General features: G+C 34.3%; 1 protein-coding gene across 4 annotated transcripts in view; it reads right to left on the reverse strand.

The window, feature by feature from the left end:
• The window catches only part of LOC117929616 (protein ENHANCED DISEASE RESISTANCE 2-like), a 51,372-nt gene extending 29,703 nt beyond the window's left edge, over positions 1-21,669 (reverse strand). Inside the window, exons 1-11 of one of the 4 annotated variants that reach the window (XM_034849976.1) lie at positions 21,457-21,669; positions 21,044-21,190; positions 20,757-20,831; positions 17,680-17,733; positions 16,710-16,775; positions 16,187-16,290; positions 9,425-9,492; positions 9,220-9,336; positions 9,013-9,053; positions 8,814-8,914; positions 2,138-2,233 (exon numbers count right to left, since the gene is read on the reverse strand). In XM_034849976.1, coding sequence (XP_034705867.1) covers positions 2,138-2,233; positions 8,814-8,914; positions 9,013-9,053; positions 9,220-9,336; positions 9,425-9,492; positions 16,187-16,290; positions 16,710-16,775; positions 17,680-17,733; positions 20,757-20,831; positions 21,044-21,187 — 866 coding nt within the window. In that variant the 5' untranslated portion in view covers positions 21,188-21,190; positions 21,457-21,669. Of the gene's footprint in view, positions 1-2,137; positions 2,234-8,813; positions 8,915-9,012; positions 9,054-9,219; positions 9,337-9,424; positions 9,493-16,186; positions 16,291-16,709; positions 16,776-17,679; positions 17,734-18,633; positions 18,653-20,756; positions 20,832-21,043 lie in introns of those variants that run through there. The other 3 variants (XM_034849969.1, XM_034849960.1, XM_034849984.1) reach the window with 3 other exon arrangements.
• Between the last annotated feature and the right edge of the window lie 1,741 nt (positions 21,670-23,410).

A 23,410-nucleotide genomic window follows, 5' to 3' on the forward strand; every position in this document is an offset into this window, starting at 1 on the left:
AACAAAATTGCCTTGTTTGGAACATTTTGCAGGGGGTGGGATTTAAATCCTACTATCTTGGGTTTCAAAACATGTGAATGGTGTTATTCTCAAAACCTCATAGTTGAATATGTGGGAGGGGACAGCTATCTCACTGCTACTACCACCACCTTTGATCTACCACTGCTGCCACCATCACTACCACTATGCCACTAAGGATCCATATTTGGCCTGATCATTTCCCAAACCAGCCCGATTCTCATCCAAAACCAAAGCCCAACACAGTACAGTTAACCAGCTCACAAGACCCCAACTTGCTTTTTTCACCAATCTGGTCAGCCCATACCTCCAACAAAGTGCAACCAAATCTGGTTAAGATCTATTGTCCATCTGTGCAATTGTTCTTTCAACTACTATCTGGTCAAGACTCTCACAGTATTAAGTGTTTTCTAGTTAGAAAATGCATTATATGCAAGCCCTGGTTGAGATTCTTTTTTCCCCCTTGACGCGTAAAATTTTATACAGTAAGTGCCAAAAGGTAGGGTGCAACTCATGTATAGGGGATGTATACAAAGACCAAAAGGCCAAAAGAAGAGGGTACAATTAAAAACATCAATTAGATATATCAAAAAACACTTCCACCTCCTAAGGATCTTCCAGCCCATTCAAACAAAGAATACATAAAGATTTTGTTCATTTTCTAGTTTGAATTTTGTGATTCAAGAACAGTTTCTAGTCAACAATCATCTCTTTTTGTGGGTCACTTGTATAAGTTATTTAAGCATCTTACCTAGAAGGAAAAAAATTTCCTCTCATCTCTGCTGAGATTTGGTTTAAAAGCTTCATGAACAAACCAATCAGGAGGCTTGGATATGTGGAGATATTCCCGGTTTACAGGTGCCAATCTGTCCCAGAGATACTCCCAGTCCACAGGTGTCAATCTGTTTCAACATGAACTTGAGTACAAGTGTTGGGTGTTGACCTGTGTTTATATCAGATTCTTTTAATCCCCAGAAATTGGGCAAGATAACCTAATTTCATTTTCTTCCTACTTTGTCCCTTTTGCTAAAATTGTATGTAACTAAGAATATCTAACATGAGCCCAAGGTTGCTGACAATGAAGGAGGAATTTGTTCTTTTTTCCCCCTTTGTTGTACACATCCATTGCATATATATCTAATCCCCCAACCAGAAGCTCCTATAACTGAACTAGTTTCAAGGGGTCAGTCCACATTACGTAAAGCCAGTGAATGCTAGCCATGCCATGTACAGATCTTGTGATAGAGGAGCTCATGATGCAAACTTGGCAAGCAACATATCAAGTAATAGGGTATGAAAATGAGTGAAGCGGTGAGGTTAACAGCTCCCAAGGTTCCAGCCATGTACAGCTGCAACTTCCTCAATGAACCTCTAACCATGATTTAAAAACCCACTATCCATCCACTTTATCCCTCAACCGAAGGGGCCAGGTCCAACACTAAGGTGCAAGAGGTTTGTGTAAAACCCCAGACCTTATTACCATACCAGGAAGGAGTTGAATCCTCAGACCTCCATGCCTCAGAGCAACTTTGAGGAGGATTTATCAGGAGATCTCCCCAGGCCACCACAATAATAGACTTCCAATGTAGTTGGCATCAGAGGTAGTGTTCAGAACCTAAAGGATAAGTATCCATGCCAAGTTGCATCATACCTGGCCATGAGAAAGTCAAGACTTCGCTTTCTGAACTGCATTGTTGGACCTGTAGGGCCCAACTACTGTAATAGTCCAAGTCCAAATTTAGTGTGTATATGGACTCCATACATGACTACAAGCTGAGATGCCCAACTGTGGCAATCAATTATAATTGAAGTTGACAACATACGAGGGTTATAAGATAAATCAAAAGACTAAGATTATGAATCTAAAGCACAATTACATGCAAACTAGGGAAGAGGAAAGGGGGAGAACGTTAGAGAAAGAGAGAGGCAAAGTAAAAACTTTAATCTGAATTTGCACAAAAGTGCCATGTTTTAATAATGTTGATACTGAAATCTATCAAAAAAAAAAATTATGTTGATACTGAAAAAACAACGAAATTTTGATTTGCATTCATATGATCACTAGATTCTGTAACATTATAAAGCATAAATAAAGTGATTTAACTTGAGAGGATATTACATAGGGAACCAATCGAGCTGAAGCCTATGATAGAGAATAGCCGTATGCCCGTCTACCTCCTCCACTAAGCTGCCATCTTGGAAACTGCAATCCCACCTACTCACAACATGAAAAAGGTAAGTGTGTTTTTTTTTATTTGTGTTAATAATTAAAAAAAAAAAACAAAACACACATACAAAAGAAATCATAGGTTTTAGCTAATCACAAACATTTTGGAGGTGTTAGATTCCAACAGTAATGTTCAAGTGACTAAGAGGCTCTTCCTTACTATGGCTTGATTTTTTGGAGGTGGAAAGTCATATGACATGGAGTCATGGACTCTAGTCAAGGCACTAAGTGCAATGTGTCTAAAATATATAGGAGAAAGTGGCATATCAGGTATGAATCACCATTGACATATCATTTATTTTTCACACACTAATAAAAGAAAGAACAAAATTTACGAAAAGGAGCTAAACGCTTTCACATTTTATTGCTGATGAAGAAAACACCTGTCCAGGGAAGCAAAAACAAATTTGAAACATAACAAAATATTATTCTACATGTAATACAGTTCTTAAATTGAACAAAATAATAGTACTACTGACCATGTTAATTTTATTGACCCCCAAATACTGGGTGTTCTAGAGATGGGCATGAACTAAATCTCACATGCATTCCAGCTAAAACATTGGATAGGAGTTCAAAGTTCTGGACATACTACCAGACTCTAACTGCCACTTCATCTTAAGGACAGCTATATTTTTAAGGATAAGAGTCCAACTACCACATATTGTTATACACTGCCAATAAAATGATGCACTTTCAATCTTTATGACCCTTTCATATGAAAGCTTATTTTTCAAAAACAAAATGAGACATCTATTTCAGCATTAGATAATATCAGCAAAAAGTGCCATTCAAATACTGATTCCCACAAACAGACTGTTAAATGGTTGAGGATCAGTTATTAACCTCCTACACTGTGACAGACAGCAACAACTATGACATGAGAAGAGTATGGGACCTAAAGCTCACCCCACAATTTTGTAACTTCTTGAGATGTAACAATAGATATACAATATGGTCAAACTGTACAAAGCTATGCAAAAGCTTAACCTTTATGAGGGACTTCCAGTTTGCAGATAAACTCTACAGGGCTGTTTGGTTGGGAGATCAACAAATTACAAGGAATGGAAAAAGAGAAGGAGAAGGTGCCACCACACTTGAGCACCCACATAGGAGGATCATGGAATGGAATCAGAAAAATAAACCTATATCAGAAAATTGAAAAGATCCTTTCCACTACTTCCTCACTATTGGAACGAATTAAAAGTTGGTAAATACAGGAAATGGCAATCATCTACCAACATCAAGATAAGATAATTGGATGTAATATGGTCACCTCAGAAGAAGAAAACAAAAAGGAAGATCCAAAAAAAACACGAAACAAAAACATATAGCCTTGGTGATGGAACTAAACTTTCAAGGTCTACTAGCAAAGGAAGAAAAGAAGCAAATAAATCCTAAATTGATTTGTCCAAGAGCCTTCGTCTAATTTTACACATTTTAATTCTTTGGAGTCATAATTAGTAGTAGTTGGTTTTTTTAGTCTTGTTTAAAGCTTGGCAAGTCTTCTTGTTATTTTTGTTTTCAGAAACTTGTACACTTTAAACTTCCTACTTTCTGAACTTACTCCTTTTTACAAGTTCCTATTTGAGTCTTATTTAGAATTGAAAAGTTATACTTTCATGAAGTTTCTTATTATATGGAGTTTCTACATATTCAAACTTTCTATTTTGTAAAGTTCCCATTTTATATTTTTATACCACTTTTTGAAAGACTTAGGAGTTCTAGGAAAAGAATTAGAGTCCTAATAGATCATTAAATTGTTACATGTACAGTAGGTTATCTTGCATGGTTCAAGTATGTGTCTTTATTTTTTTTAATCAGAAGAAAACACTGCATTACTATGAAATAAGTACAAAGAAGTATGGTACACCCTTCCTCTATAAAAACATCCACTACTCTAATCAAAAGCAGGAAAAAAAAAAAAAAAAAAAAAAAACTATCTACTCCAGAAACCATAGGTCATTGCACATCAAAAAGTGGATACAATTACAAAATCAATATTCAGAGAGGTAGAAATCCCCTACAAAAGAGATCAAATGTTTGACTCAATGTTTTGCTAACATATTCCAAAATATCCCGTATAAAAGAGATCAGAAGTTTGGCTCCCTGCTTTGTTAATATATAGATGAATGAGGAATCCAATAATCGAAGCATCCCATCCTTCAAGCAAAATAAAAACTTTAATGAAGCCACCCGTCAAATTTCCATTAGCCTCTTTCTTTCTTACTCAACCAAGGACTACTACAAAATCTCACTCCAGCTTTAGGTTGGTTAGAATCTCCACCACAATTTCTAGACCTATTCTAATATGTTAAGAAAATATTCTCTTTAGTGTTACATGATGATCCATAAGCATTCCTCCAACTCCTAGTTGTTATGAATTTCCTAATGAGCAACCATCAAAATTCAACTTGACACAACCCACTGGAGGAGTCCATTTAGAGAGCATCTTCTTAGCCAACCTAGTCAAACTACATACTAGGTCCCATGTATCAATATAACACTCAAAAGAGTGTCCAGAAATGATGTACTACTTGATGCCAATGGAAGAGAAGAAATAGATTGAATTCTACAATGCCTCTAAAATTCTTCATCTATCCTTCAAATCTTCGCATTCCTCTCCAGCTAAATATTCCAAATTAATGTGAAACTAACAATACACCATGAGTTTCCTTTAGGAAGACATCCAAAACCTTTAGGAAATTGTCAGCATCTCCACTCTTAGGTGGAACCCAATCAATCTTATGGTCCAAACAATTTATGTAATAATATTAATGCTAATGGAAAATACAAAAAAAAAATGGCCACACCATTCTAGGGTAAAAGCTTTGAAAGATCCCCTTATCTGCAGCAAATCAAGGATATTAATCATCCTACTTGCCACAAGCCATGCAAAGGCCTTGACTTTTGGTAGAGATTTAGATTTCTAAAAGAAATTTTCCAAAAGAAAGGATCTTAAATTGGTGGAAACAAAGAGGGCTCTAAAGAATAAACTGACTGAGAATAGACCATAGGATGTCAAAAACCAAACTCTCATATCAAACAATGTGAGCAATAAATACACATGGACTAAAGTCAACATTATTGAGTTCATTAATTTCATCATTAGTAAGATTGTGCAGACAATTAAAATTCCATAATGAAGAGGAGAATAGAATGGAAATTGAAGAACCACATGAATTTCTTGCCCTTACTACTCTATAGAGGTTTGGGAGCCAAATGCAAAAGGGCACTCCACCAAATATCCTCCCAAAAGCGAATTTTGTACCATTATCCACTAAACATAGAGTAAAATGACAGAAACTAGAGAACACTTGTGCAATGACCTTCCAAGGACAATGATGAGATCACATAACAACAGCATTAGCATTGCATCAATAAGAATGTGGCCCATAAATTTCAAAAAATGATCTTGTACCATAAAGTAGTGCTTTCCTTAAGAAACCTCCACAACCACTTCCCAGAAAAGACTATTCCTCAAAGTCATTCTTCTAATCTCCAAGGCCCCTTCTCTCTTTAGCTTAGACATTGATCCCTAAAATGATCTCTCTTCCATTCCCCAATGCCTAACTATAGAAAGTCCCTCTATAATCTCTCAATTGTATAACCCACTTTAATTGGAGGTTTAAGAACACAGGAAAAGCAAGACTGCACCAGAGTTATTCTTCCACATGGAGACAAGTGAGCCTTTTTCGAACCATCTAACCATTGACAACTCCTATCCAAAACTAAATCCCAAAAAGATATGGCTGTAAGGTTCACAGGAAAAGCAAGACTGCACCAGAGTTATTCTTCCACATGGAGACAAGTGAGCCTTTTTCGAACCATCTAACCATTGACAACTCCTATCCAAAACTAAATCCCAAAAAGATATGGCTGTAAGGTTCACCCCCAAAAGAAGACCCAAAAAAGATATAGGTTAATCAAAACCTTACATTCTAAAGAGGCCAATTCAAAGCTAGGTCTAAACTCACATTGTGACCCAACAAGATACCATTGTCTAGATTTATCTTCAAACTTGAAACGTGATCGAACACCAACAAAATTAGTTAAGACTTCGTAATCATTTAAATTAGCTATTGAAAAGAGTATGGTGTCATTAGCAAACCATTAATGAAGCACCATTGTCCTACTTCTACCCACTAAGAAGCCCTAAAAAAATACCAAACTCCTATCTGAACATCAATCTACTCAAAAGATATGCTAAAATAGTAAAAAAGAAATGAAAAAAGTGGATAAGAGCCCACTCTAATCCTTCTACTCTCCACAAAACTTCATTTGGCTTGCTATATATTTCATCAAAGAATATCAAGATTTCCTTTAAAATGCTAACTTGGTCATCTAACATTGTTCCATTCTCACTCATTAAAGATTTAATGAACTTCTTTTTCCTTCTTCCATTAGCAATCCTATGAAAATATCTGGAAACCTCTTTAGCCCACTTTACTCTAGCGTTTTGCCTCCGATGCCTCGTTGTCCTTAAGAACATTTCTTCCAACTCTACTTTCTTGGTAGCCCTTAAGGATGGCTCAAGAGAATCTACCATGGCAATATCCTTAATGATGGAATCCTTCCTCTCTCCTATATCTCTAAAAGCGATCTTATTCCACACTGTCAATTTTGCTCCAATACCTTGCAACTTTTGCATGCAAATATGTGGATTAGGTGTCAAATAGTGTCTTCTCTAACATCCAAACCTTAGGACTTGGAAACATAGTCACATTATCAATGTAATTTTCTACATGTTTACCTTCAGCTGAAATGAACTGTCCATGTACAATGGCCTATTGTACCCAAGTACTTGATTAATTTGAAGTACCCATAATTGAAAGGAAGGAATCAAGGGGGTAAAGGAACTTCTAGAAAACTAGAATTCTGGTCCTCTGTTCCTCTAGTTAGACATTCACATTGGGAATATGGATGTGGAAGAGAGAGAAAGAACCATATCCACACCCTTAAATCCTAATCATGTGTCATCAGACCAGTGTATTTTGAAGTGTCCACATAACATAGTTCTTCAGATGATGACAAAGTAATGCTCACGGCCATGCCCTTAAATTTTAAAGCCAGAAACTATCTCAAAACAAAAGGCAGTAAAATTCAAAAATTTTACATTTTCCACATTCAGACGAAAATGATCACATCATTAACAAACCATAGATGCTATATAGGAGACTGGCAATTTCTTTTTAATGGGAACCCAGAAAGAGATTTTCTATTCCACTATGGATGTAGATCTACTTAAGACATCTGTTAGCTCATAGCATTGAACCAACCTAATGAAGCCCCAAAAGAGCATTGAACCCCTTATTAGCTTCCCACAATCCTGCTTCCCACAATTTCCAACACTGTCCTCACAAATTTGAATACATAATTGTCCACCTTCACAAAGGCCCCCTCAGTGAATAACATATCATATCACAACAAACTTCAAAGTGCTCATTTATTTATTTATTGTTAACAAAGCTCTGGTGATCACTTTGCATGAACTTCCTACAAGGTTTATTGGTTGACAGTCACTGAGAAGAATAGATCTTCTAATATTAGGGACCAAAGCACTAAAAATAGTGGCATCAGTGTGAACACAACAAACAATCCCATATGCAAAAAAGCTTCTATATAAGTTTCAAATCATCCTTCTTGATTCCCAACTATTCTCAATTTTCATACACCATTCAAAATACAAAACTTTTCTTAATCAAAATTCATAATTTTGAACCATTAAATGCCCAAGGGCATGGTAAAGCAAAAAATATATTGAAGATGACCTTTAAATTAATACATAATAAATCTTATTTATATTGCTGAAAAGTGAAGGACAATCATTTGCTGCAACTATGGGACAAAAAAATCTTCAAATTGCTTTCATTACATTACAGGAGGGAATTAATTTTACCTTAATGATTTCCATAAATAAAAATTCTTTAACCTATTTTCATAACCTTTAAATTAATGCATAATAAATCTTATTTATATTGCTGAAGAGTGAAGGACAATCATTTGCTGCAACTATGGGACAAAAAAATCTTCAAATTGCTTTCATTACATTACAGGAGGGAATTAATTTTACCTTAATGATTTCCATAAATAAAAATTATTTAACCTATTTTCATAAGTTTTGGATATTTTAACCATAAAGCATAAAAACTGACTAATGCATGTAACGCAGCAAATATATTCAGTTTGACATGTTATATGTTATGTATGAATGCTCATATTATGAACTTTAAACTGAGTAATTGTGTCAGTGAATATATGCTTTTCATAAGGTGGCAAGAAAATCCTATCAAAAAATTAATAAATGGTCCAAAAAATAGTAAAAGATGAGGCAAATTTCATGAGCAGTAATTCCCATCACTGTAACTTTGACTTGAATAGGGGCATGACCACTTTTATGTATGCTATAAAGAAAGAACATATGAAAAGTTTCTAAAAGAATAACTTAAATGAGCTTTGAAGCAGACCTACAGGATGATATATACAGAATAAATTCTTCAAAAGACCATAATAATGACCATTTGGAATTAATTCATAAAAATCATTACTTGAAATAGAAAGAACTTACTCAAACCGTTTTCCATCCATGCTCATTACAAGCTCAAATATTTCTTCACAGGTTGCCTCCACAACCCCTACAGCTTTCATTGCTCTACTACAGCTCCTTGGCTGCAAAAAGAAAGGTACATGTTACATTGAGAAATAGTCTACTGCAAAAGCAAAATCATGAGATGGCTGTAGAATGAAATTAAGAAACAATGCCCTACAAGGTAATCAACTTCAAGAAGCTCTTCAAAAATTCGAAGTCCTGCAATTATCCAAACAAAATGTAATTAATAATTTATTGATTTAATTATGGGATAGCCAGTTACCCAATTATCTGGTTTCCCTCCCTGGATAGGTTATCTTGATTCCTTGATTATAATCTGTGTTAAACAGAAAAAATAATGCAAATGGCCACAAAAATGATTTACCATTTTGGCACTGGAGAAGACGCCAATGCTTTCTGGAAAAGGCTTGATTGTTGATATTCTGGTTTGACAATTCCGAATCTATTTCTCGAGTCCAGTCAAGCACTGAGTCAGGAATACCTGCCAGTTAAAGGAAGATGATGAGACTCAAAACAGGAATTATACTAAACCAGTTATGAATCAAGAAATAAAGGAAATCAAAGACAACCATTTCCAATTGTTTTTCTCCGAACCAAATCACGATGAGTATCTTCTTCATCATCCTGTGCACTAAACCTATACAGAAATTTCAAATGGATAAGGAATATTCCCATTCTATGATGTTTTGAGCAAAAGGTCAAGTTATCTAAATAATATGTTCAATGTAAGTAATATCAATGAATCCTAGAAAAAAAGTATCAATCCAAATTGTAGAATTCACAGCAATACAATTAGAAAAACTTTAAGAAGTATATGGAAAAAAGTTATCTTTAATCACATCCCAACACTTCTAAAACATTGTAATGGTGAATCTATTAGACTTGGGTGCCTTTTCCTTGTCTAAATAAAACATGGCATCGTAAAACAAAATATATTAAGTCTTTTCTTGTTATTTTTGTTCTTTTTCCTTTTTCTCATGTTAGTCTTTCAATGAGAAGTGATGGCTTTACACACTTCTAGTACAATAACAATAACCACACTTTTTGATCATCACTAACTTCCTCCCCACAGTAGTCCTTTCCACAACTCTTAAGAACATCTTTCTTTTTCTTTTAAGGGAGGAGATTTATGAATCCTCAAAACAACTAAATTGTTCTGGTTTTGTCCCAAATCACCAAAGCCTTACAAAAACATCCATCACAAACAGTTTTATAAGCACATATCAATGATTGGCATAAGTGCAGATGAAGTAGATTAAGTTTATAAGAAACATAATTTCCAACATGAGTTAGAATAAGATTTCTAGGCTAGCTTCGATGCTCGAATGTAAGGTTTATGAATGGCTAAATAACCTATTTGGGTCTCCCTCTAGAGGAGAATCCAAAGGCAAGTGTCTTTTAGGATCTAGTAGACAAAATTTAGCAAAGATTAGATGGTTGGAAAAATGTTTTTCTGTCTTTAGGTGGAAGAATTACCATGATCTAGTCTTGCTTGACTCACATTCCTAATTATTTCCTTTCATTGTACAAAAGTAGCGACAAAGATTGAAAAAATGAATAGGGATTTTCTATGGTCATGGATAGGGGAGTAAAAAAAATCATCTCAATAGTTGAGACATAGTGTGCAAGCCCAAGATGGAAAGGGATTTGGAAAGATTTCTTTATGGAATAGAGCATCTTTAGGGAAATGGCTTTGTAGGTTTCCTAAGGAAAGTGATGGTCTTGGCATAAGGTAAGTTTTGTAGATCTATGGAACTCTTTCAAATGTTTGGGATGCCAACATCCTACATAGGTGATCACATTGATACCCTTGGAAGGCCATTGCTTAGGTTTTCTAGGATTTCTTTGGTTATACCAATTTTTGTGGTGGAGGATGGGATAAGAATTGGCTTCTGGAAAGATTTGTTGTAGAGGGATCAATCTCTATATTCTCAATTTCCAAATTTTTTCAGAGTTCTGATGATTTGAAACTCCTTTATCTCATTTGTTCTTGGAACCTTCTTTCCTTTTCTTGGAACCTTGTCATTCATCATAATCTCACTCATGTGGAGTAGAGGATTTAGAAAGACTAATGTCTTCTCTCTCATGTGCACTTGATTTGGTCTGTCCTTCACAAGAGAGTTTCATCTTTACCCCTTTTTTTATGAGAAACAATAAATGTATTAAATTCGGGATAAAGAAATATAGAGAAGGATGAGGAATCCTCCCAAAAAAAAATAATAAACTAATCAAAAAGCATGTTTGAAGCCTCCAAAGTACTAAATAAACCTATGCAACAATAAAGTACCCAATGGGAATACGCAAAAAACAATTCATAACTCCAATATTAGAATGATTTCCTTCCAAGCAACCTCTCCTTGCTAACCCAAACCTTTTGACTACACACCGAAAACTCGTTGAGTTGGACCATAATAAGGGGAATGCCCTTAAATGCTATGTTGTAAGAGGCCTAAAAGAAGGAAAAGAAATGAATGATATCCCGAAGAGCCTTTGAAGTCCTCACCTTGCCTTTAAAAATCCTACCATTTTTTTCCCACAAAACAACCTAAATCAACATGAGACAAGCGGTTTGCCAAAGAACTTTGCCTCTAATGGAGCTTCCCAATCCTTTATATGACATGATCATCATGTCACAAATACTCCTAGGAGAAACCTAGTCCAAGTTAGCTAATCTAAAAAGTCTATATGCCATAGCCCCAAAGTCAATGAACAAAGTAAGAAAAGATGATTCATCATTTCTCCACTCTCCATACACAATAAACAACATTAGAACTAAGGGCTTTGTAGGATTTTCTCAATTGTAGCATGTCATTTGTGTGCACTTTCATGTGTGCCATTAGCCAAGAAAAGGTCTTGAGCTTAGATGGGAATTTAGATTTCCATACAAATTTAGATGGATAGAATGGAATTAGATTAAATTGGTTGGACAAGACTAAAAAGAACAACTTCACTATAAATAATCCTCATGAAGATAAAGATCAGGCTCTTGCATCTGGGATGAATGGAGATAAATACAAACAAGTGAAAGAGGACATGAGTTTTTCAAGATCTTCAATCTCTGAGTCAAAAAGGTTATAATGGAAATTAAAGTTCGAAAAGCAAGGGTAAGTGAAGCCAAGAATTGATGTGATACAAAGGTTTTTAACTGTAACAATTCTTATTAGACTTAGGAATTGTGAGCACAAAGGTTGATCCCCCCACCACAAATCTTCCCAAAAACAAATTCTTGCCCCATCACCCGCTGTAAAATGAGTATGTTTGGAAAAATCCTGAAAAACAAGTGCAATGACCTTCTAGGTACAACGATGTGACCACCTAACTATAATGTCGGCATCCTACCCATTAGAATTTGTTCTATAGAGGCTCAAAATAGCCTAATACCAAATAGCATAACTCTCCCTAGGAAACCTCCATAGTCATTTCCTTAAAAAAAGCATAATTTCTTGGAGAAATCTTCCCAAACCCCCTTCCACCTTAAACTAGCACACTTGGTCTCAACTAATGAGATGGTCTCTCTGGTGCTCCCTAGCCCTTGACCAAAGAAAATCCCCTTACATTTTTTCGATCTTTAATGCAACTAAAGAACATATCTTAAAAAGGGGGAGGAAATAGTTAGGGATATGAGACAAGCATGATTTGATAAGAGTTATCCTTCCACCTAATGATAAAAAGATTTTTTTCCATTGATCTAATCTTTATGAAATTTTCTCAATCATCAAATCCCAAAAAATGCATGCCTTTGGGTTCCCCCACACCCCATTTTCCCTACCCCTAATGGGAGACCCAAATAGGGGAGAGGTCAATCAAAGACCTTGCATTCAAGCAACAAGGCCAACGTAGCAATCTGATCCTGACCCATGTTGATGCTAGAGAGAGTACCCTTGTCAAGATTGATCTTAAGTTCAGAGATATGCCTAAAAACAAACAAAATTAACTTAAGATTTTGTAAATCTTCTGAACAAGCTCTAGATAAAAAATGGCATCATCTGCAAATTGTAAATGGAACATGTTAATCTTACTCTTGCCCACAAGGAAGCCTTCCAATAACCAGCTCTCCTCTGCTCTCAACAATCTTACTTAACACATCAACTACAATGGTGAAGAGGAAAAGGGACAATGGATCTTCTTGTCTTAGACCTCTAGTTGCTTTAACTCAACCTTTGGCATTTTCATTCACTATGATTGCAATTTTTTTTATAAACAAAGAACCTCTTATCCAAGTCCTCCACCTAGAACTAAACCACTTCCTTTCAAGTACATGGTTTAGAAAACCTTAATCCACATGATCATAAGCCTTTTCAAAACCAACTTTGAAAACTACCCCCTCATCATTGGAGCATCTTTCCTCATCACTATGTCATTGGCAATCAGCACTATATCCAAGATTCGTCTCCCTTGAACAAAGCTCCTTGTGAAACATGAATAGATTCATGAAGAACACCTCATATATGCTCTTATAAGACTTTGGCTATGATCTTATACAAACAAGTGATCAAGCTAGCTAATACATCTAAAGTCTAATATTTTTTGGGTCTAACCCCCTAGTTTGGCACTAGAGCAATGAAGGTGGCATTAGTACTTCGGTTTATTACCTCACTATTATGGAATTCCTAGAACACCCTTACTAAATCCTCCTTAATCACATCTCAACACTCTTGAAACACAACAATGGTGAAACCATCAAGCCCAAAAGCCTTGTCCTTATCTAACTGAAAAATAGCTTTAAGAATCTCTTCTTCAAGAAAGGGGCAGTCCAACCAAGTAACACTCTCTATTGAGATAAGTGACCAATCTAAACCTTCTAACCTCCAAGACTCTCTAGGGACACTTGTGTATAGCTTTTAAAAAAAATGCAATATCTCCTCTAAAATATTTATGTTATCCAAAAGTGTTCCTTCTTTACTCTCCAAGACCTTGATGTACTTCCTATTACGCTTACCATTAGCCACCCTATGGAAAAACTTTGAATTACATTTCCTTCTTTTACCCACCTCACCTTGCCTTTTTGCCTCCAATACACTTCTTCCCTTAACAACAATTCCTCTAGCTTCGCCTTTCTCAAGGCCCCTAGCACTAAAAGTTTAGGGGATGGATTCCCCTCCTACTCAATAGCATCAATGCTAGTAATATTAATAAGGATATTTCTAGTATTGATATTTTCAATAAAATCCTTCCTTTTAGTCCTAGCTAATCAACCCAAGGTTCAAAGTATCAACCGAGTCCAATACAACTTGGTTGAGTCGTATCCGCCTTAGAAATTTCCATACCAAGTCCAATATCTGATACCATCTTAAACACAGACTTGACCAAGAATCATTTAAACACAATTAACTTGATTGAGATTCTAAGTTGCCTTGATTGAATCATCCAAATCATCAAAATTTTCTCCAGTTAAACCCAAAAATCATTTTCCCCCCATTCAACTCACAACAAAAGAACATCAATTAGGGAGTACAAGTAAAGGCAAAACTCTTTGGAAAATTGTTGGTCTCAATTTGATTTAGATAGCATGGCAAGAGAGAAATACAAGATTTTAGAGGATAAGTGGAGAAGTATAGAGTTAATATTGGACTCAATTGACTTCTATTCCTCTTTTTAGGCCTCATTAACTTTAGATTTCAAGGGCACTCACTCCACTTAGTATTCGAGTCAATTGGAACTTGGCATATAAATAAAGGCTTTAAACAAAAAATAATGGAGCAAAGCTTCAGCCTCCTTTGTAGATGGATTGTTTTAAAAGGAGAATAGAACCTCACTTCTTATAGTTGTGTATGGTATATAAGACGACACATCTTATACCATCAAATCTTTTTATCAAAGTTTGTATATTTGGGAAGATTTATCATCCTTCTGATGTACTTCTAACTCAGTGTTAAGGAACTTTTATTTCAAATTGAAAAAAAAAAAAAAAAGGCAAAAGGTAAGAATGATAAGATTTAGTGTGGAGTATCTTTGGGATTCTATTTTTTTTCCTTGCTTCTCTTTGGGCTTTCTATTCCAAGGTTTTTAAGGGGACTCCCCTTAATGTGTTACAACTTGACTAGTTAGCGGTGTGTAATTCCCAAGGATTGGTCTAATCTAGAGTGCTAGCTTGTTTTACTGTGTACTTTCTTGTTTTTGTATTCTTGCGGTTTAGTTTTCTTTGGTGGGAGGCTTTCTCATCCTTCTCTTGTACTTCTTTTTTCTTTCAATATATCTCTTTGTCATTTCCTATCAAAAAAATTAAGATTTAGTGTGACTTTGCTTCATCATTTGTGCAAAATTCCATAATAGGAAATCAAATATTTCAAAGTATTTTGAAAAATGGGAGAAAAGTTGTAGAATCTTCTTAACCAAAATGAAGCAATAAAGCATACAACCATTACTAATTTTTATCTTTTTCACTAAAAAGCTAAAAACCAAGAAAAACAAGAAAAATATACAAACCTTAAGAAATATGAAAAGAAAAAAACTAGGGAAATCCTAAAAATACAAAAACAAAAGAAATAATCTAACCTAAGGATCAACATAGCTCTAGGGAAAAGTATGTGAAGATAAGAATGATCTTAGGCAGTGAATGAAAGGCACACATACCATTCACTGAGTGGATTCAATTTCTACCTTATTGGATAAGAGAAGTACATAAATGTGCCTTGAGTGAATCAAGCATCCTAGTATTCCTCCAAGCTCTACAGTGTGTCCTAGTTTGAGCAAAGCTTTAGAAACCCATTTTTGAGTTCTTGACAAGACCCGGTTTAGAAGACTGTTTCTTCAACATATTGAACACATGAACTAATCTATTTATTTAGATTGCAAAAATCCTCAGAAATTCCTATGTGACACATCTTATTGCAATGACCTTTCCAATGAAAATATCAACATGTAAGCATAGCCTAGAAGGTATTCCTGTGAAGGGAACAGCTTCTTTAGCATGAACAATTTTTTTCTTACCACTTCTAAGAGTATTAATCTTGGTAAGACGCCATTTTTTCAGAGCTAGATTCTCTGGTTCTAACAGCTTACTCAATATCTTTAAATGGCCAGTTAGAGTCCATTTGTCAAGCTAGCTTCTCTAGTGAACTTGTTATTCTTTACAGATAGCTCCATATTAATCATACAGCACCTACAATATAATCAACAAATAGCCAAGACTATCGTGTGATATTGAAGTTACAAAAATTTATCAGGATTGGAAAATGTTTACCTGTGGAGAGATTCCAAACTTCGCAGCATAAGGGAAAGAAATGAAAATATACTGTGGATATGGTTCAGAACATGACAGCATTTTTCACTAGCATCCACACACTTATAACCACAAGCAGATAATAAATAAAGTTAAACTTGGTACTTACTGACTTTCATGGTCTGATGAGGAAGCAGCCCTTCCATTATCCATCCCAGATTTGTATTCAAATGAAATATATTTATTTCCATTAGCAACTTGTAAGTCCTGATGCTGAACACCATCAATACATAATCAGTCCTGAATTCAGTTGCCTGTCTAATTTACAGAATGTTACAGATGTATATAAAATTCAAACAAGACCTGTAACTATGCTCTGGATCAATATATTTGTGGATCTAATGGCCACTATATAGGTAACCAAAAACAATTTTGTTTTGACCAAAGTAATGGATGGGAAGCAACAATTTTGTTTTGACCCAAGTAATAAATGGAAAGCAACAATTTTGAGAAAGACATCCACTACAGTGACACAACTCAATATCACTCATTTGTTTGTGTCTTTTATTAAACAAGAGAGGGAGAGAGGGAGAGAGAGAGAGAGAGAGAGAGAGAGATGGATAGAGAGGGGGGAGAGGGAGGGGAATGAGTGAGAAAGGATTCTAGTATCATGAAGTTTGAAGGAAACGAACCTGATCAATTACAGACTCAATTTTTTCTTTCCAGAGTAATGCCTCCTGGATATTGAATGCTGCCATCTGGAACAAAGAACATGACTTCAATAATTTTCCTTCATCAAAGGTCCATTAAATTTCAGCTTTCAATATGCAAACATAATGACGTAAGAACAAAACATGATGATAAAGGAAACAAGAAAATAAGACACATGATATTCTGACAAACAAATCTCACTTCAGAAATTGCAGAGGCCAATTCCCCACTTAAAATTGGACATGCTGATTGCAGTAAAAATATTTCTATGTGGACTTCATGCTTAATTATGTGAAGTACTTCACTGTTGAGTTGTTTCATCCTAGTTTCTAGAGGAGAAACAAAAATATATTTCAGATGTGCAAAATGGATAAAAACTTGTCAAGTGTGAGAAAGGGCAAAAACTTGAATAAAACAGCCAACAGCAGTGGGAAACAACAACAAAAATGACAAAATACTGTTGGAATTCTTCTCTGTATGTATATTTCAGAGGGAGATTCACAGTTTAAACCAATGTTGACAACAGCAGAATGATACACAAGAAGATATTTTGAGACTTGACAAAGAGAGTTGATAGCTTCAAACTTTGGGAGATCAATGTTGGTAGATTGCTACCCAAAAGATCAAAAAATAAGCTAGCCTTGGATAGAGGATATGCATACCATGATAGGAGAAGAAGGAAAAAGGGGAAAAAATTACATAAATATGTGTGTAAAGAAAAATATATCCCAAAAATTTCAGCACAACTAAAATAACCAACTTTTCTTAGAACAAAAACATGATATGGATACTTCATTAAAAATGTGCAGTAAAAGAGAGAAATAATAGCATGTGAATAACGTAAACCACTTGATCTGACTGCACTAACCAAAAATCTGTAAAGAGCAAAGAAAGACATCAGAGATAATATCTTTACTACTTTTACAGAAAAGGTATGGAAAAACCACACACCGTGATACGATGGTACTTCTCCTTCTTGTTGTAAATAGACAAAACATAAACCATCTGCCAAACAAAGATAAGATAAGGTAAAATGAGGAAACAAAAACATATAAATTCAGCAAGGCAAGGGAATACTTTCTTGTACCATAATATTTTTATGATGCATCATATTTAAGAACAGATAAGGATAGAAAAAAATGAATTTTGTAAAGGTATTTAACGCTGATATAAATAAAGTGTGAGATAGAATGGAAAAAAGAAACAAATAATAATTTTGTAAATGAGAGGGAAAAAATGAATTTTATAAAGGTATTGGGCATTGATATAAATATAACGAGAGACAGAATCTCCTCTCTCTCTCATTTAGCATCAGAGTGCCTGATCAAAGTGGATCAACAGCCTAGGCTATTTCAGTGACATTACAATGAGTATAAACCATCCTGGAGAGCATGACAAGCTAAAGTCTCTTTAGGCTCATCAACAGCCCATGGATCAAATGGCTCAACTGTTTGGCCTGATCATAAGGCCTGTCATGAAAAAAGAAAAAAAAAATTCAATGTATATATATGTGTGTGTGTGTATATATATATATATATATATGAAGAACAAAAATGAAAATCAAAGTGTTACATTGAAAGCAAAATACTAAAGAAGAGTTCTGTGCTAAGTAAAATTTAGAGAACTGGAGAGGAGGTTTTCACAATGGAGGAGGAAGTGGTCAACAAGGAGGTATGGAGGCACTTGGCTTTCAGTAACAGAGAGGAGGCATGTCACACCACTGTCATTGGGTTTCCAAGAGGATGAACATTCCCAATTCACAAAGCAATGGACCCTTTTCTACAGTGGGTAGAGAGATGGGTTTTAAAAGTTCAGGGGATCTACTAGCTTCCATTTGGTTGAACTTCATGGTAATCTGAATCAGAGATTCATCAAAATAACGGACTTCTTGGACCGTAAACATACCTCCTTTTCTGATGATCCCAGAGGGAAGCACCTGAAAGCACTTGCTTCACATTGAGTTCATTACTAGTCAGGACCTAAAAAGGGATTCCTCAAACGAAGTGCATGTTTGATATTGTAAGTCAAAACATCTGTCTGATGTATACCTGTTGAAACACCAATTGAACCTAATCAAAGGTAGGGAGCAGATAATGATGATGAACAGGAAGACAGAAAAATACTAAACTAAATTTGTTGGATATTCATGCTGATATTACAATTCATCCAGGCTCCTAGATCCCCTTAATTAGAACTTGGTCTTTGGTATCCTTCAACACCTAAAGTCTACTCCAAGAAAAGATTTTCCCTTCAGTAACAAGGCCATTTGAGAGAAGAGTCTTATGCTGATATGCGAACTTCAGTATATTGTACTTCTCTTTGCAATAATCCAGGGACTTGGAGGAATTGAAGATAATATCATCATTGATATATCCTGTGCAAAGGATGGATCTGAACTAACGGCATATGAGATTTGCAAGCTTCTATGGCTAAATGTCATCCTGTGCAAAGGATGGATCTGAACTAATGGCGCATGGGATTTGCAAGCTTTTATGGTTAAATGTCACAAAAATAGAGTTTAGAGTCACTTGCAAGGAACCCACAGAAATGTATTACAATGACAAAGGAACTATGAACATAACATACTCCAGTACAGTGTGATAGCACAAGTGAGCCAACAATTCATTAAGAAGATGATAAATAAGGATCTTATTTGCATTCTCTATTGTAAAAAGGGGAGAGAAGCTGGCTGATATTCACCAACAAGGTGCAATTTAAGAAGTTCCATGATATTTTGGACAAGATGGCCTTGCACAACTTTTTTGCACCAGCTTGAGGCAGAGAGTTGGACATTAGAGTCTTACTCTCTTGCAGTTTGGATATTCTTTTAACTCCAGAAGACACTGCACATCGATATAGATATAATTGATAGCACACAATCCAACCTCTCAAACAGTCCAGTCACTTACTCCTAACTTTTTCTTACTATTTATCCAATTTCAATGTGAGCTAATCAACGAGAAACACAACCCTTAATCTACCCTATTGATTGTACTTCAAATTGTCCCTCTCATCTAATCCATGATTATTATTTTCATTCTAGAGTGATTAGCCATGCCTAAGCACTTTTCCCTCCAGATATAGGAATTGTACTTTGTGAAAGTGTTATCCGCACTGTGAACATGAGTCTAAAGCTAGTTCAAATTTTAGATCCTATAGAACCATCCATACAAATAGGTATTCTCCATTCAAAGCCTCATGGTGGAATTTCTAGATCTCCAAAAAAATTCTAGGAGACTGATTCTCAAATATGCTTCTCCATTCTTGGAAATAAATACTCTTGAAGATTATGGGAAGCATCAACAAACTAACCATGATATAACAATGGAACTATCTTCTTCTCATGTCTAAAATGTGTACTTGGATGGCTTTGGTTGCTTCACCAGAATGCAAATACTAAAACAAATGGCTTGCACATAGAAAATAAACCACTATAACCAAGGGAAAATGCAAGCACACAAGTGCTTCAAACACTTCATACATCCATCAAAACAAATAGAAAACTGATTCATACCAACAATTTTAAGGACCAAAAGTTCCCAAAGCAAACAAGACCTCCACCAGGATCACAAGTATCCAATCAGGTCAAATCAACCAAACAGCTAATACAACTTCAATCATTCCAAAGTCCATGAGACTCAAGCATGCATCCTATCCCAGAAAAATAAAACCAGGACATGCTCCTAATCAGAGAGAACTCACTAGTTCCTAGTCCAACCCCCAGGACCATGCTTTTGGTTCTGTTCCTAAAATGTGAGAAAAGAATTGAAACATTCTAGATCAAAAAAAATTGAGAACCAAGTTGTGATTTTCAGAAGTATAGTCCACCACTATAATTTTCTGAAATCTCAGTGATTACATTGAAAAATATACTGCCCAGGCCCTTTTTCAAAAGAGCAACAGAATCTGGAAGCGAATTGGAAGAATGCACCAAGAAATAGTGTTATTTAGTTCAATTTGCCATCGAATGAACATATAAAAAAAAGGGGGTGGGGGAAACAACAACAAAAGAAATGATAGCATCTCACATATCCATGGTGAGTCTTCAACCCTCTGTCTTCCACCCTACAATTCCCATCAATTAGAAGCGTCTTGATCGGAACCTAATCAAAAGGAAAAAACACACAAAATCAAATCCTAGCCCGGCATCAGCACAAATAATTTTGACATAGATGCCTAAAAAGATAAAAAAGATTCTCTACGGTTACAACCACAATTTTCAATTCTAATTCCAATTCCACCTTTTCCCAAACCGAATATGCTGCTCTCCACTTTGCTTCTACTAAAAAGAAGTGAAAAAATTTTGAGACAGTACCACATTATGCTGAGGCTTTCTCTTATAGTAAGCAAGCAGACGCGACTCCAACACGAAATACCGCATATGGATGTAGGATCTGCCGATCTTCCTCCGTCCGCACCGCACCATCCATCCCTCGTACACCACCTTCGATGCCACCATCTCCTGATCTCCACAAATTCAACAATCACTCTCTCACCTTCTCATACTACACACCAAAACCAATTCAATTTCAAACACCTCTCTCCAAATAAAAATATAGATAAAAAGTCACGGTGTGGGAAATTCTGCGCAAAGTTAAAGCCAAAATTTCTTCCAACCCAAACACACTCCAGAAAAAACACAGGGAGTCAAGCGCGCTAAATCCTTGAGAGAAAAACAAGGTGTGTTTTTAGTGAGAGATCATCTTTTGCAATGACGGCAACCTATACCGGCGGTAGCGGAGATGGAACGACTGCGAATTCGCGGAGCGTCTGTGACGCCCCCAATGGAAAGACGCCACCTAAGAAAGGAAGAAAGGGGAGGCCACGCGTCGGGCCTTGGTTGGTGGGTTCGCGTCGGGATTGTTTTACATCCGTGACGCTGTTCCCCAAATTTTTTTGAAAAGCGATGGCGTCCAGTTTTACTTTCTCTGAAAAAAAATTTAGATCACTCTGTAGGAGCCTCCACCGGCTTTAATGGACTCGCTTTTACACCACCCCCATCTTATATTTTGCTTTCATATTTCAAATATTTCAATATTCCTAATTTTATTAATTTAAGCATTTAAGTTCTATATAATTTATTTTTTATTTATGAGAGATATTCCTAATTTTATTTAGTCCGTAGGTGAACTCTCCCTCTCTGATTTGGGTGAATGAGATAGAAAGCAGAGCAAGGTGGGTTGTGATCCATTCCCATGCATTGAAGTATTAAAGATATGCTTTTTTTTTTTTTTTTTACTATTTACAATTTAATTAACAAATAAAAACATAAATTTTAGTATACCAATAAATATTATTTTATATAAATTACATAAGGATTAAAAAAATTATAGTTGTGTTTGACAATTATTTTTAAGAACAGTTTTTCTATATTCATAATAAAAAAATATGACATATTTGATTATCATAAAGTGTTTTTAAATAATATTTTTTAATTATTTTTTATTTTTTTATTTTAGGATTGCTCCTAAAAATAATTATATAAACATATGAAATAATTAAAAATAAAACACTAGATATGAAAGTTTCTAATAAACTTTTATTTTATAAAACTTTTAACAATGTTTTTCAAATATTATTTTTAAAAACTATTTTTTAGAATTGTTTTTTAAAACAATTATTAAACAGAGTCTATTTTCTTTAGTAAGAAATTTTTCTTAATAAATTAAAGGATTAAGTTTTAAGAAAATACTAAACATTTTTTATTTTAAATTTTATTTAAAAGAATTTGTTGTTTTTTCTTTCTTATTTTAAAGTTTATTTAATAAATAAATCTGTACATTTAATTTTTTACTTTGTTGATTTAAAAAATAAAATAGAACAAATTAACATTTTGATTCTTTATATTTCATCATTTTTTTATTATGAGTACAAATGAAAATAAATAAATATATATATATATATATATATATAGGAAAACCATGTTTAATAACATTCATTTTAATATTTAAAGAAAAATCTTTCACATTAAATAATAAAACCTCATTAAATCAAAATTTAGTAAATGTGGTGCACTCTCAATAATTAATATTTAAAAAAATAAAATAAAATACAGAGAATTAATAATTCAAAATTGACGAGATTACATGAAAATATTTAGGAATATGATGTAATTCTTGAGACATTTTTTTTTTAAATCTAAAGCAAACTTCTAATATGTGTATACCATTTATTTTTCTAATTAATTTTTGTTTTTAACTATTTTTTTCAATTTAATATTTTAAAATTTTGAATTTTTATCATAAATTTAACCGTCTAAATTAAGAAAAAATGTGTTTTCATACACTTATATAAAATAAAATAAAACCATAAAATCAAAATCAAAATTTTAAAAATATAAATTTCAGTTATTCAAAAATAATTAGTATTTCATGTACTTAATATCTTTGATAATTTAGGTATAACATTTTAATGATATAAATATTATTTTTGATCATTTTAGGTACTATTTTTAACTAATAAATAGAAAAAACTTGAATTATATATATATATATATACTTGTTCAAATTTATTTAGGATAATAAGGTCCTTTAAATTAAAAAAAAAAAAAAACTAATTTAAAGAAGATCGAAGAAGTTGTGAGAGAGCTTTAAAATGTGAAGAGATATCATTTGAGTCCTAAAAGAAAAAAAAAAAAAAAAAAAAAAAAAAAAAGGAAAAAAAAAAGTGTATTTTGGTTCAT

This window comes from Vitis riparia, chromosome 2 (genome assembly GCF_004353265.1).
Source record: "Vitis riparia cultivar Riparia Gloire de Montpellier isolate 1030 chromosome 2, EGFV_Vit.rip_1.0, whole genome shotgun sequence".
NCBI lineage: Eukaryota > Viridiplantae > Streptophyta > Magnoliopsida > Vitales > Vitaceae > Vitis > Vitis riparia.